At 41.9% G+C, this 13,254-nt stretch overlaps 2 protein-coding genes across 3 annotated transcripts in view; one reads left to right on the top strand and one right to left on the bottom strand.

The window, feature by feature from the left end:
• c1qtnf12 (C1q and TNF related 12) overlaps window positions 1-3,139 on the bottom strand; it is a 29,595-nt gene extending 26,456 nt beyond the window's left edge. The window contains exon 1 of one of the 2 annotated variants that reach the window (XM_024293606.2): window positions 2,147-3,139. In XM_024293606.2, the coding sequence (XP_024149374.1) occupies window positions 2,147-2,302 (156 nt within the window). In that variant the 5' untranslated portion in view covers window positions 2,303-3,139. Of the gene's footprint in view, window positions 1-2,125 lie in introns of both variants that reach the window. The other variant, XM_024293605.2, reaches the window with a different exon arrangement.
• Window positions 3,140-5,001: 1,862 nt separating this feature from the next.
• Window positions 5,002-12,838, top strand: sdf4 (stromal cell derived factor 4). Its single transcript, XM_024293604.2, has 7 exons — window positions 5,002-5,359; window positions 6,236-6,560; window positions 9,580-9,716; window positions 9,791-9,904; window positions 9,985-10,143; window positions 11,188-11,363; window positions 11,953-12,838. Exons 2-7 carry the CDS (start codon window positions 6,250-6,252, stop codon window positions 12,127-12,129), a joined length of 1,074 nt encoding a protein of 357 aa, XP_024149372.1. The 5' UTR covers window positions 5,002-5,359; window positions 6,236-6,249; the 3' UTR covers window positions 12,130-12,838.
• The last annotated feature ends 416 nt before the right edge of the window (window positions 12,839-13,254 follow it).

Genomic DNA, 13,254 nt, shown 5'->3' with positions numbered 1-13,254 from the left:
CTTTCATATGAAGACGGGGGCCGCAAATTACCATCCTGCGGGCCGCAGATGGCCCGCGGGCCGCGAGTTTGAGACCCCTGCTCTAAAGGTTCTCAATAGGGTTGAGATCAGAGGAGGATGGGGGTCAACACCATCAGTTTATCTGTTTTTATAACAGCAGAGGTATTCCTTGCAGCATGAGATTGTGAAGATCATGAAGATGATTTTGTTACAGAAAGGACTGTTCTTTTTGTACTATGGAAGAAAGTGGTCAAACAGAACCTCCACCTACTTTTCAGAGGTCATTTTCAAACCTTCACAGACCCTAAAGGTCTCTCCTCATGATTCCAGCCCAAACCATTTTATCCACCTTTGTTATGGGAAGGTTCACACATCAATGTAAAGGTGGGGTCATCTGGACCCCATAAGAGATCACAAGGGTTAATTGAGCCAATGATAACAGGTCTCTGAGATGGATTTCCAAATATCCCAGATACACAACATAATCCATGAGTTTAACTGAAAAACAAAGAATTTTACCTTTGTGACACTTAAATATAATTTGCATAATAATTTGGAACGCACTGTATATGTAAAAAATAAAAAAAGGTGAAGGGGTTCAGACTGTAGAACTCCGTCAATCATCACAATTTACAAGAAAGACGAAACAAAAACTCTATGCTTCAGGTCAAACCCAACCATTACTCAACACGTGGGGCGTGACGTCGGACCCGCCCCTCCCTGCCTCACAGATCCCTCTCTGCTCCCAGCAGTGACAGATTCCTCTCACTCCCAGAGGTGACAGACTCCTCTCACTCCCAGAGGTGACGCTCTGCCTCGACACCAGGGTGGATGAAGCTTGGAAAGCACACACCTTACTGTTGTGATCTCCTTTTAAACGGAAAAATCTCTGCAGGAATGCAGCGCGCCAGCAGCCCACACAGGGGACTGGTCAGAAAGAAATGCAGCGGCGAGAACACTTTCCACTGTCCACAAAGGAGGGAAACAAAAAAATGTAAATGTGGAGGCTAAACGTTTGGCCAGAACACTCATTTCTCATCGGTCAACAGACGTACCGTTTTCTCAGAGACTTAACAGATGTGTAATAGGATAAACCTACAAAGTGCCCAAGAAAAGCAAGTTCTCTGCTTTTCACAGTGTGTGGCAGGAGTTTTTTTTTCTGTTTCTCGAACAGAAACCCATCAAACCACACAGCTCGGGTCTCGGCTTCCATCAGAGGTGACACCGTCTGGCAAAACACGGCATCTCTGGAGTGATTATGTCATTAGCGTCTGATTGTGAGAGATGAGATGAAAAGAATGCTGGAGAGAGGGGGTGGGGGGTTCTAATCCTCACCGAGGTGTTCCCTTTCAGGACCCCTTTTCTATGGGGCTTTGTTGCTGGGGCCACAACACCGCCCCTATCCGATGTCCCGGGTCCGGCGTGACAGAACCGACACCCGACTTTCCCTGGGAGTTACGTCACGGCCCGCAGAGCTACGACGCCCCCCGTGGGCGTTGAACCTCCCGGGTGTCGGACACAAGGTCATCCTTCACAGACGTTGCTTTTACAAGGCGACCCAAGTCAAATAAACTCCGGCAGGCCGCAACCACCTACAAAGTGTTCCTAAAGGTACAGAGGAGACCTCACTGTTTGTGTTAGGTTGGGGGGTGCGAAGGTAACCACGAGACTCGGAGGCGGGTATTTCGGGCGGTGAGTCTTACACGGGAACATAATGGGTGGGCTGGAAGCAAACAACTGTTTGAAACCTTTACAAACATGCAGCACCAACAGTAAATAACCAAACCTTTCCACTAAAAATTACCCTTTTTTCTTTCCATAGATTCCCAAAAACTCCCATACAGAGTGGAACATAAAAGCAGAAGTTTTTGTGGCGCTCTCTAACAGATCGCCCTACAGACGTCCACATTCCTGACATTCTCCCGGAACTCATCCATTTCGGGTTTCGCACATTTTTGTCCGTCACGCCGACTGGAGCGTGACCTGCCGGGGCACACCTGTCCCCGTGTGGCTCCTATCTGCTTATTTTGACAACACCTCTCGCGCCTGTGCGGGTTTAACCTCTGACTCTTCCCTGTGCCGCTCGTGAGTGCGTAAGAAGCTTAAGTTAGATGTTGAAACTCACTCCCTTGGAGCCTCCACCGACCTCTTCGCTGTTGGAGAGAGTTCGGTTGTGGGTCTCCGTCTGCTGCGGCGTGACCTCCTTCGGCCTCTTCCTCTCCTTCCTGGCGTCCGCCCCCTGCAGAAGGACGCACTGAGTCCAGAGCACCGCCGCCACCACGGTCAGAGGCCCACACCTCATCGTCAATGGCTCTTGACCCAGCTCAGGTCTTCTGGATGGGAGGACCAGCCGTGGAGAGGTGAGGATGCCCAAGATGGGGGGGAGTGGAAAAATGCAGCTCCAGGGACTTCTCGTCCAAGAGACTGTCTGTCTGACTGACTGCTGCAGTTCCTCCCCTCTTGATGGGCTGCTCAGAGCTGCAGGGGCACTGCAGGGTCTCGCCAAGAGAGCCAAGCAGATTTACTCAACTATGAAATGCGTCAGGGGAATGACAACTCTGCGCAGATCTGACAGCAAATAAAGCCATTAGTGAGATTTTTCACGCTTTCTGCTCTGTCAGGGGGTGAGGTTCACTGGGCAAAGGGTAGGAGGGGGGCAAAAGAGGGAGGAGGGGCGTCCTGAGCTGAGGGTGGTCTGTGAGGGCTGATAGAGCTGCTCTCCTCTTTCACTCTGTCCTGGTGTCCCGCAAAAGTCTCATCCAAAGATGCAAACCGGGTTGTGGCGTTCCAGCCTGCAGGGATGCAAGGTGCTGGGTGGAGAGGGGGAGGGGGGGTTAGTGCGGTCCAAAACTTCATCTAAGCCTTCATCCGGTGTGTTTGAAGCCCGTCTCCTCCGTCAGACTCCACAGGTTTTCAGGGTGTCTCCTCCCCTCTGGCTCAGGTGCTTCTCGCCGTTTCCCCCGTCATGGACCCCACTGTCTGCCGGCTCGCCTGCTCCCCTCGTGCCTCCGTTGCTCCTTTTGCTCTGAGCTTCCAGGAGGGCTCTCGGCGGAGTTTTATCATCTCTCATTCTCCCTCCCCCTTCCATGCCCCCTCCCTGCCTTGTGTGTCTCCCTCCAAGCAGCCTCACAAGCATATTCAGCTCTGCTTTATCTCATAGCTGCTCTCTGGCAGACAATAAATTGCGTTTGTCTGTGTCTGTTTTTTTGCTATAATTTTGGCTCCAACCAAAAGCCCTGCAGATGGATCCAAGCTGAAAACAGCAAACAAATGCATGAACCTCTGTTTCTGTTTTTAAATGTCTTGTTGTTTTAAAACTGCCAGCAAAATAAAATAAGTCATCCTTTATCAAAAAGTATTACACTTAAAGGCTATTTCATTAAGTATACTTGTGGTGTAGGAACTTCTTCAGACTAAATTGTTATATTTTAAGTTTAAAATAGCATACAAAAGCAAACTACCCATGCTTAGTACACTTGTAGTACACTTAATTAGAATACTTTTTCCAAAGGATCTGCTAACCTGCTAGCTGCAGTCCATCTTAAAAGCTTACTCACTCAATAAATAAATAAATATTTCTATTTTCTATATTTAAATGTACCTATAAATACAAATTAATTTAATTATTTTAGTTATTTACATGTACTTTAGCCCTAAATGGGGCTCAAAAAGCACATTTTCAAACGTTTTGTCTTTAAACATTTTAGATTGCTGGCTGGACTGTCAGCCAATAACAAATAGAGTTTGCACACAGTGCCATCTAGAGGCGGCGTGCGGAAGTGCAGGGCTGATGATTCTGTCCTGTGAGGTTCCAAACCATTATATATTATGTCTATGTTCCAAACTGGGAATGTTGTGCTTCCATTTTACAAAGACAGAGAATCAGTCATTTGAAACATAAAAAATGAAGTCCACTTCAACTCTTCTTGGAGTTGAGGTATAAATTTACTATTTTATAGTTTGCGAGCATCATAGAACATGTTTTATATTATTTTGCTCATATCCTTCTTAGCATTTTCCCAACATTTCAAGTTTCTCCTAAAAAAAACAACTCCTACAAAATGCTGCTTTTGTGTGTTTTTTTTACAAAAACTTGAGGTGCTTTTTTGTCTTTTTTTTAATAAGGAGATAAGAAAATAAAGCTCCAAACAAAATTTCTTTTGTCATTTTTTTATCTTGTCATTGAACGCAACATCTGTAACTTCAGATTTATGCATGTGTAGTTTATTTTAAGCCTCCTCTGTTTAATGTTTTCTAGATGCATCCACTTAAAAAAGTTGAAAACCAGAAATTCTTCCATTATTTGTCCTCACTTCTTTTATTCTTATATTATATATATTTATATATTATCGTCTTACATTGACAATAACTGCAAACTGACTATTAGGTCAGCATAGTGTGGGTTTCCAGTAGTGTTTACTCATCTGTTATAAGTCTGGTTTTGAATGTGACAAAAAAAAAAAACACTTTCAAGTCATAATTTAAAGCAAATAATATTGATAACATTTACCTTAATTTCTGTCCAGATGTGAAATACCTCAGACACCATGTTTATGATGATTTTTTCCCCCCCATGATGGTGTTCAGAGATGTCAATTCTACTGTGAAACCAATACAAAATACTGTAATTACAAAATAAGAGAATATAAACTTTTGTTTCAAAGGAACGATCAGTGAATCTCTTCTAAACTGTTTTATGTAGGAATTACGACTTTGGTAGCTTTTAGTTTGTAGTCCCCTATTAAACAAACGTGGTTATTGCTTTGATGTGCTTTTGATGTGCTAAAGTTTTTTTTAATGGTCATAGATTTGATATATTCACACTCCTAATGTAATTATATTGCATTTAAACAATTCTGACCCTATTTTTATATAATCTCTATTACAAAATCATTGGCAATATATTGTCTCCATGTTATTTACATAACAAAAATTAAAAAAAGATATTTGTTTATTTAATACAATGTGAAATGTACTTTTATTTTGAAGGTACATACCGGATATTGCCTTCCCAGCTTTCAGGCCACTTTGATCGAAGCGTTAGCGGCTAATCAGCTACCAGTTCAACTGAAGGAGGAAGGCAACAAACAGGAATTGGTGACTCAGCGTGAACTTTTTTCAGCCCGCCACCGGTTCCCTTGGTGTTGTTAGAGATTTAGGCGGCCTGCACGGTGAACGGAGGGAATTGGGGTGGAGCCACGTGTACAGGAACTGGAGCCTGACAGTCCGAGAGCTACTGCGGATCTCCGGATGAGCCCGTGTTCTAGCCCGACGCTAGCTAACCTGTGATTACACAGCTGACCTGCGGCGAACCAACTCTTCCGACCAGACTCCCCTTCAGTGAGACGTTTACGGACAGGTTGGTTATTTTAATCACTGCTTTTAAAAATATCAATTAAAGACAATGTTGCGCTAATCAATAAGTTATCGTTAATCGGACGGTTAGCCAGAGGTAAACTAGCTTTGAAGTAACTCGATTACCTTACCAAGGTAATGTGGCTAAAATGACTTCAAAACTTGAAATTGTATTCTTTTAATATCGTGTATAATTTGATAAGAAAACGGTTTTAAAAAAATGAAGAAGAAGCAAAGCCTGCTTGGAAACTAAGTGTTGAATTGGTATAAGTTTCATTTACGATTTTACGTGGCGGTCAGCAAACGCACCACAATGTTTAATCTATATCAATTGTCATTCTGGAAACTTCTTGTTGCGTTAAATGACCCATTGGTAAATTTGTTTAAGTCATTTTTTTTTTTATTTTAATTGGAAAACTAAACAAATTCTGGGCTTCTGTGTATGTATATAGTTATACAACAAATATTAAAACTTAATGGGAGGAGGCTGAGTTTCTGTTTGAGGAAAACTATTGCGTTATAACGAACTTTTTTTTAAGGCTCTTGAACGTAAAGTACACGTTGCTATTTATTTACTCTCCTTTACAGAATTACGCAACTGTTAGAGTATTACTTATCATTCATTCCTTCCCTATTATGCATATTAGTGTTTCCCCCCATGTATTTATCCTGTAAAGCATCTATTTTATATTATTATTGTCCTAATGTAATTTAATTAGGCAAATTAAAAAATAATAATAAAAGAAGAAGAAAGAAAACTTGTCCTTGAACGCAACACACAAGTTAAACGCTTCAAAGTAAATATTTTTGACTAAGTTACAAACTTTATTTAATGTTTAAATGTTGGTTAACATGACCGCCTGCTTTCTGTTCCTCTCAGGTCCAAAAACAGCCATGGCTGTTTGGAGGAATCTGAGGTCCAGGAACCTTCTGGCTCTCTGCGTCTGCGTCTACGTCCTGCTCCACGCCATAAACGCGCGCCCGGCCAACATGTCCGCCTCCAAAGATAAGGTTCCAGTCAGCAAGGACAAAGACGAAAACGAGATTCTGCCCCCGGACCACCTGAACGGGCTGAAGATGGAGCGGGACGGTCACCTGAACAAGGACTTCCATCAGGAGGTCTTCCTGGGGAAGGACATGGAAGAGTTTGATGAAGACTCTGAGCCGAGGAGGAACAGGAAGAAGCTTATCGAGATTTTTACAAAGTAAGATGTCATTTTTCTTCCTTGTAGGCACTATCACGTCTACAATCTACTGAATCTCTTCTGGACTTTACAGTACGGAGCTTTAGCTCCAGTACCGACATTCTTTCATCTACTGTAACTCTTCAATTGTTTATGTAATTATTGTAATTCCAGCAGATTTTGAAGTGTAGAAAGCAGCACTTTGTTAGTAATGTGCTGCATGTCGGTGCAAAACTGAAATGAATAGCTTCTTTTCTCCACATCTGAATCATAAACAGTTGAAGATTTATGACGCTTTAAAGGGCGTTTGTTATTTAGGTGTCGCCGGCGACATGTCTGGTGTTAAACGGCAATAATATTCAATCATTACTTGATTTCTTGGGTTATACTATTTTAGAAGTGACAGTATAAACAGGATAATCTGATGTATTTTATCCAACAACACTTGTCTGATGAGAGATTGGATGAATAGATTTTTTCCCCCTTGACTGTAAATAAGAACTGGACTGAGCGAGTGTGACGTCACCTGCAGAAAAAAAATTACTTCTGGCTCCATTGACGTGAAGTCAATCCAGCTGCCATTTTTGTGATGCAGTAAGTAGTGATTGTTCTGAGTCTGTGTTTCTATGGTAACCACGCCCACCAATCAGGAGTGAGCTTGTTAGAAGCTCCACTTGAAAGCGAGCCTGATTGAATCTGTCAATCAAATGTTTTGAATGTTTGGCGTGAAACCACAAACTTTCATTGAGGCATCTCATTGGTCAGTTGGTGATTAATTTGCGAAAAAGAAAAGAAAATTGAGATTAGCAAGAAAATCTTAAAAAAAGGTAGAGCAAGAATAATGTTTCCGACAAATATAATTACAGAGTAACAGCTGTTTATGTCTTGGATAAAGTCTATGGAATTTTGGCTTCTTGGAACCAGCAGGTACTTCCTGTTTAGAACTCCAGGGAGGAGGAGTCACTCAGTCCAGTCCTCATATACAGTAAATGTTTTTTCCCCAAAAGGCGGATATTTTCCAGCACACATTGACCTTTATTTGACATTTTTAGTTTTAATGTGAAAGAACAGGAAGTTGGAAGCGGAGTGCGTTTGTTTTACCCTGAAGACACATCAAGTATATTCATCAAAATATTAAATTAAGTCAAAACAACTCCAACGCTGAATAAATGGAACCTCTGAGCATCATGAGAAGCCCGACACAGGTTATTCATTGTGTGGCTTAATAGCAAATAGTTTGTTTTCAAGACTTTTTTACTTTTTGAATGGTCTCTCTGAGCACAGAGGGCTTAGCAGCTTTTGGTCTTGTGAAGGAAGTCTATTTGTCTTCTCATTCGGCTAAAACATGTTTTCATGGATTCTTAAAGCTCAGAAAACATCTTGAGGGGACTAACCAGAGACGTGCTGGTTTACAGTGATGTGACATGAACATCTGACATGATACTGAACAAATATTTGGATCCTGTATTTTACAGCCGTTTGAGTTTGTGATCCATTTACAATATCCACAGGCGTTAGTGATATCTGGTGTTACATCAACCCAAACTAAATTAATGTTGGCTACATTTTCACTGCAAAGACTCCGTGTCAGCTCCTGTCGTCATTTAAAGCTCCAGTTTTGTAAAATCATTTAAAATGACACATTATTTCTACACTTCTTTAACAGAAGCACACTCTACACTTTGTATTTGTGCTTCAGTCACATGAATAGAGAAGCAGCTGCTGCACTAATCTGATTGTTTTCTGCATCTTAGATCACGAGTTTTTAAACAGTTGGACTCATTTCCTGTTACCGCTGACTTTCAAAATAAAATAATTGCTGCAGATGTGAGTTGTCTCTGCAGACAGCTGCTGGATGACAGGTGGAAACATTCGCTGTGCATAAAGCCAGTGTCAAGTTTTCAGTGTTGTTGCTTCACAACATGGTTAATAAAGGTAAAAAAATCAGGCGCAGAGTAGAAGTCCAGAGATGGACAAACGAGTTCGTCTGCATTCCAGAAAAGAGTCACAGAAAGGAAAGTAGAGGTTTGACTACTAAAACAATCTGATCAAATCTGCCCTATATGTTGTTTTATTAAAAATAACAAATGAACCAAATTCTCACTTCAGCTACTTTGGTTCAAAAAGTTTATTGTTTCCAAAAGATTACATCTATCCAAGTCGATAAACTGCAGTTTGTCAGCTGTGACAGTTTCTGTATGTTTACCCCAAGAGGATAAAGATGACAGCAGCTCAGATTGTCTTTGCTACACCTTCTGCTGTTCTGTTAGTCTGCAACACATGAAGGTTCATTCCAAGGTCCAGTCTGGATCTCCATACAGGGACGCGCTGCTATAAACGCAAACTTTGCTCTGAAACCAGCACAGGTGTGTCTGAGAGTCTAAACCCCCACAGACAAACCCGTTTCTGTGCTGCTGGAGGTTTGAATCCCTCCACTGAGATGAGTGGATAGTTACTGTAGATCTGATTTGATTCCTACTATAGCCAAACATTTCATAGAAACGTTCAGGTTCGGCTTCTCTGTTAACGTTACAATATTGTCCACAAAATGTTTGTAATGTTTTTTATTTTTATATTTATTATATTTTTTCATTCAAAATGTTACGAGAATAAAGTTTAGGGAACTGAACTTTATTCTCGTTTTTTAACCAATGAAAACATTTGGTAATTTTCCTTTGAAAAGTAGAGCTTTCTCCGACACTTTACTGTGAAAATGTATTCATTTCCAGTGACTGTGGCACGGTTGGTTGATTTAGTTTATAAACTGAAAGTCATTGCTCCAATTTTAGAGTGATAATTACATTCTGTATTTTTTACTAAACTGCTGTATTTATGAAGATCACGAGTATTCAGATTCTCATTTCAGCCCTAGTGATGAAGTCCATGAACAAAACTGACTAAATAATCTGTTTTTGCTCTTAAAGAAGAAACTGAATCTCCTAACAGTTCAGTTTTTACTTTGTTTTTTGGTTGAATTTGAACATTTCTACCATAACTGCTGTTTTTCTTGATGGTGACAGTGTTTTTTTTTCCTCTTCAGAGTCGATGCCAACAAAGACCGGAGTGTCAGCGCCAAGGAGATGCAGCACTGGATCATGGAGAAGACCAAGGAGCACTTCCAGGAAGCCCAGACGGAGAACAAGAACAGTTTCCGTGCCGTGGATCCAGACGGTGACGGTAAGCCGTACCTCCCAGGCTGCCGCCGCCACAGAACAGCGTCCTAGAGTCTCATTTCACTCTAATCTGTTCAGGTCGGGTGACTTGGGACGAGTACCGGGTCAAGTTCCTCGCCAGCAAAGGCTTCAACGAGAAAGAGATGGCAGAGAAAATCAAGAAAAACGAAGATCTGAAACTGGACGAAGAAAGTAAGGGCTGTTTTTTTCTGACAGTCTTAACTTTCAGCAGGTGAAGCTGAAGTTCTGATCCTCTGGGTTCCTGTGTGCAGCTCAGGAGGTGCTGGAGAGCCTGAAGGACCGCTGGTTCCAGGCGGACAACAACCCCACGGATCAGCTGCTGAACGAGCAGGAGTTCCTGTCCTTCCTGCACCCCGAGCACAGCAGAGGAATGCTGCAGTACATGGTCAAGGAGATCGTACGAGACCTCGGTATGTCGGGACGACGCCATAAACGGTTTCAGAGAACCTCTGAGCCTCATTACTGAGCAAACCAGAACAGAAATGCCTGAATACAGTTTTATCTAAAAAAGATAAAACATATTTAATGTTCGGCAGATGAATCCATTAAAAACTGTTGACACACGAGCTTCCACAAAACAGGAAACTCCACATTTAGGATCAACAACATAAGCTGGAGCGTCGCTGGTTCAAATCCAGATCAGTGTAGAAGTTTAACTTTCACTAAATAAATAGTGTCTAGCTAGCTGCACGTTGTGATTTTGCAAGTTTGTTGTGTTCCTTGCATATTTAATCTTGCTGTGACATAACTTGCACACTGTGATTTTTATCCTATTGAGCCTCGACACTATGAAAACTAAAATGCTTCCAAACGGTCGCTTTAAGAGAAGTCAGGGCTGGTCGGATGACGAGATCTGGAAGGTCGTAATGTTTGTGTGCTCTTTAAAAATGTCACAGAAAAACACTTTATGTTTAGTTTCTCATGTTTCTTTTACTGTAAATCATATACATTTTTTAATGATCAAAGTGTCTTTACCAAATGAACTCTCGATTATGAGATGATCAAAATAAAAGACAGCTGCTGCCTTACAGGAAGTGCTTCTCCTGAATAGACGGAGCCGAGCAAACGCTGTGAATGACGTCATTGTGAGGAGATAAAACATTTATTAGAATGAACACCAGATCAGTCTGTTTCTGTCTAAGACTGATAGTCATTGTGTTGGAAGACCATTGCTGTCCTTCAGGCAAGGACATGAAAACATTCTTCAGATAATAATTGTTTAAATGTACAAAAATGAAATTTGTTTTTGAAAAGAAACAGATAAAAAGTACATAATTGCTGCATGAGGACACAATGACCTTCTGGAGGTTCTGTCATGAAGGGTTCCTTTAAGCGAGCAGAAGATTCAAGACATTTTTAGAATAATCTCAATTCCTGAGTGAAGACTGCATTAAAAGCCCGAATCAGTGAGTCCGCCTCTCACGAACCGGACGGTTCTGTGCGTTTGTGTGCAGACCAGGACGGCGATAAGAAGCTGACGGTGTCGGAGTTCATCTCCTTACCGTTCGGCACCGTGGAGAACCAGCACGCTCAGGACGTCGACGACGACTGGGTGAAGGAAAGGAAGAAGGAGTTTGAGGACGTCATCGACGCCAACCACGACGGCATAGTCACCATGGCGGAGCTGGAGGTAACAACCCCCCTTAAACATTTCCCATAAACCACCGTGCTGGTACAGATCAAGTAGTTCTAGAAAAAAAAAAGTGCTGCAGATCATTCCAAGGCTACGTTCACACCAGACATGTAACACGTTCAAGAACACACTACAAGTTTGGAACACACTTACATAAACCTTTTATTAAAAATAGAGGAACGCTACAATATATTCATTAACTCGTTATCATGATAATGCGATGGTGGATCTCGTTATCATGAGAAAACGGTCAAAAAGAAAACTTTAACAATAAAAACAAATTGGTGGGCATGTAGTTTTCAGCTTCAGTGAATTATGACATAACTACAAAGATTATTTTAAAGTACAAAAACTGGATCATAAATGAAGTACTTTTATGTAATGTTTAATAATTCCTTAGTAATATAATGTAGTCCAATTTTTTTTATAAAAAATATTCTTGTAACACCTCTGAATAAACACACAAAATAAAAAAAATGTAAAACAATGTCCAAGTGTTTGGCTGTACTGATTTTGGTGGTTGAATAGAAACTTGTCGGGTTCACGCTCCTCTCCCCCTCCTCTCCCCCCTCCTCTCCCCCCTCAGGAGTACATGGACCCGATGAACGAGCACAACGCTCTGAACGAGGCCAAGCAGATGATCGCCGTCGCCGACGAGAACCAGAACAGCCACCTGGAGCTGGAGGAGATCCTCCGCTACAGCGAGTACTTCACCGGCAGCAAGCTCATGGACTACGCCCGCAACGTGCACGAGGAGTTCTGAGGCCCCGCCTCCTCCTTCCTCCTAAACGTCTGCTTCAGGGACACAACATGACAGGGGGAGAGGACGGTTCAGGTGTGCACTCGTCTCTTTGTGAAGCCTCTCTCACTGCTATCTCCAGATATTAGACCGCCCCGAACCATCACAGCCTGCATGTGTTTGGACCAATTAGAGCCTCCCATTTATTTATTTATACGGTTCGAGCCCCGATCACGTTGTACATAATCAGATTTATCGCCGAGTCGTTCACAGAGGAGCCGAGTAATGTAACCGTCGCCATGGAGACCACGTCCTGAAATCACCCCGTCCGTCACAGACCTGCAGAGCCAGGACCTAAACTGTCATGTACTTGCACTAAAGATCACATGGAGACAAAATAATGTTCATGTAAATATTTTTGATCATCTGGAGGAAAGAAGGCGGCAGATATTTTTAACTCTTTCAAGCCTGGAGTCACGTTCTCCATCAGCCTCCCACCTGGATGAACATCCAAATATTTATTAACTGTATAGTTCTCCTGCAGTGACTCCTCCCCCCCTGTGCTCCTCAAACCTGCAGACAGGCCTGCACTTCCTGTGGAGTTTTTGTTTCTTTTTTGGGGGGATCCTGCTTCCAGCTCTACCGGCTCGGTCTAATTGTAAAATAAGATTTGTTACTGAATGTGACAGCTTTATAAAAATGTCCTCAAATTATATTAAAATATCAAACTAAATCTTTTGTCATTTCTTTTTTTCTATTTGTTTTTTTCATGTGGCTATAAATAAAAGTCTGAGATTTTATAGTAGATTTTCAGGTTAAGCTTTATTGTGAAATCCATCAGGTAGCACTTCACAACACAGACCAATGAAACCTCTGACGTACACAACATCACATTTCTGCTAGCATCAAATACTCACATCCTAAATTAAATCTAAACGACTAAACTTTGACCTAATCAATGTCCAATCGGATCATCCGCGCACATGTGAGTTCACAAACGTCACTTTTACAAGACGAGAACAAAAACGTTTGAAGTTTAAAGAAGAAAATGACGCTGCAGATAAACTTCAGCTTAATGCACGTTAGGTTGAAAAAAAAAAAAAAGTCAGTCTACAGTAAAGAATCTCCACAATGACACAGCATTACACG

This window comes from Oryzias melastigma, linkage group LG7, assembly GCF_002922805.2.
Source record: "Oryzias melastigma strain HK-1 linkage group LG7, ASM292280v2, whole genome shotgun sequence".
In the NCBI taxonomy this organism is placed as follows: domain Eukaryota; kingdom Metazoa; phylum Chordata; class Actinopteri; order Beloniformes; family Adrianichthyidae; genus Oryzias; species Oryzias melastigma.
The sequence above is the reverse complement of the archived record's forward strand: the minus strand, read 5'-3'. Positions and strand labels throughout refer to the sequence as shown.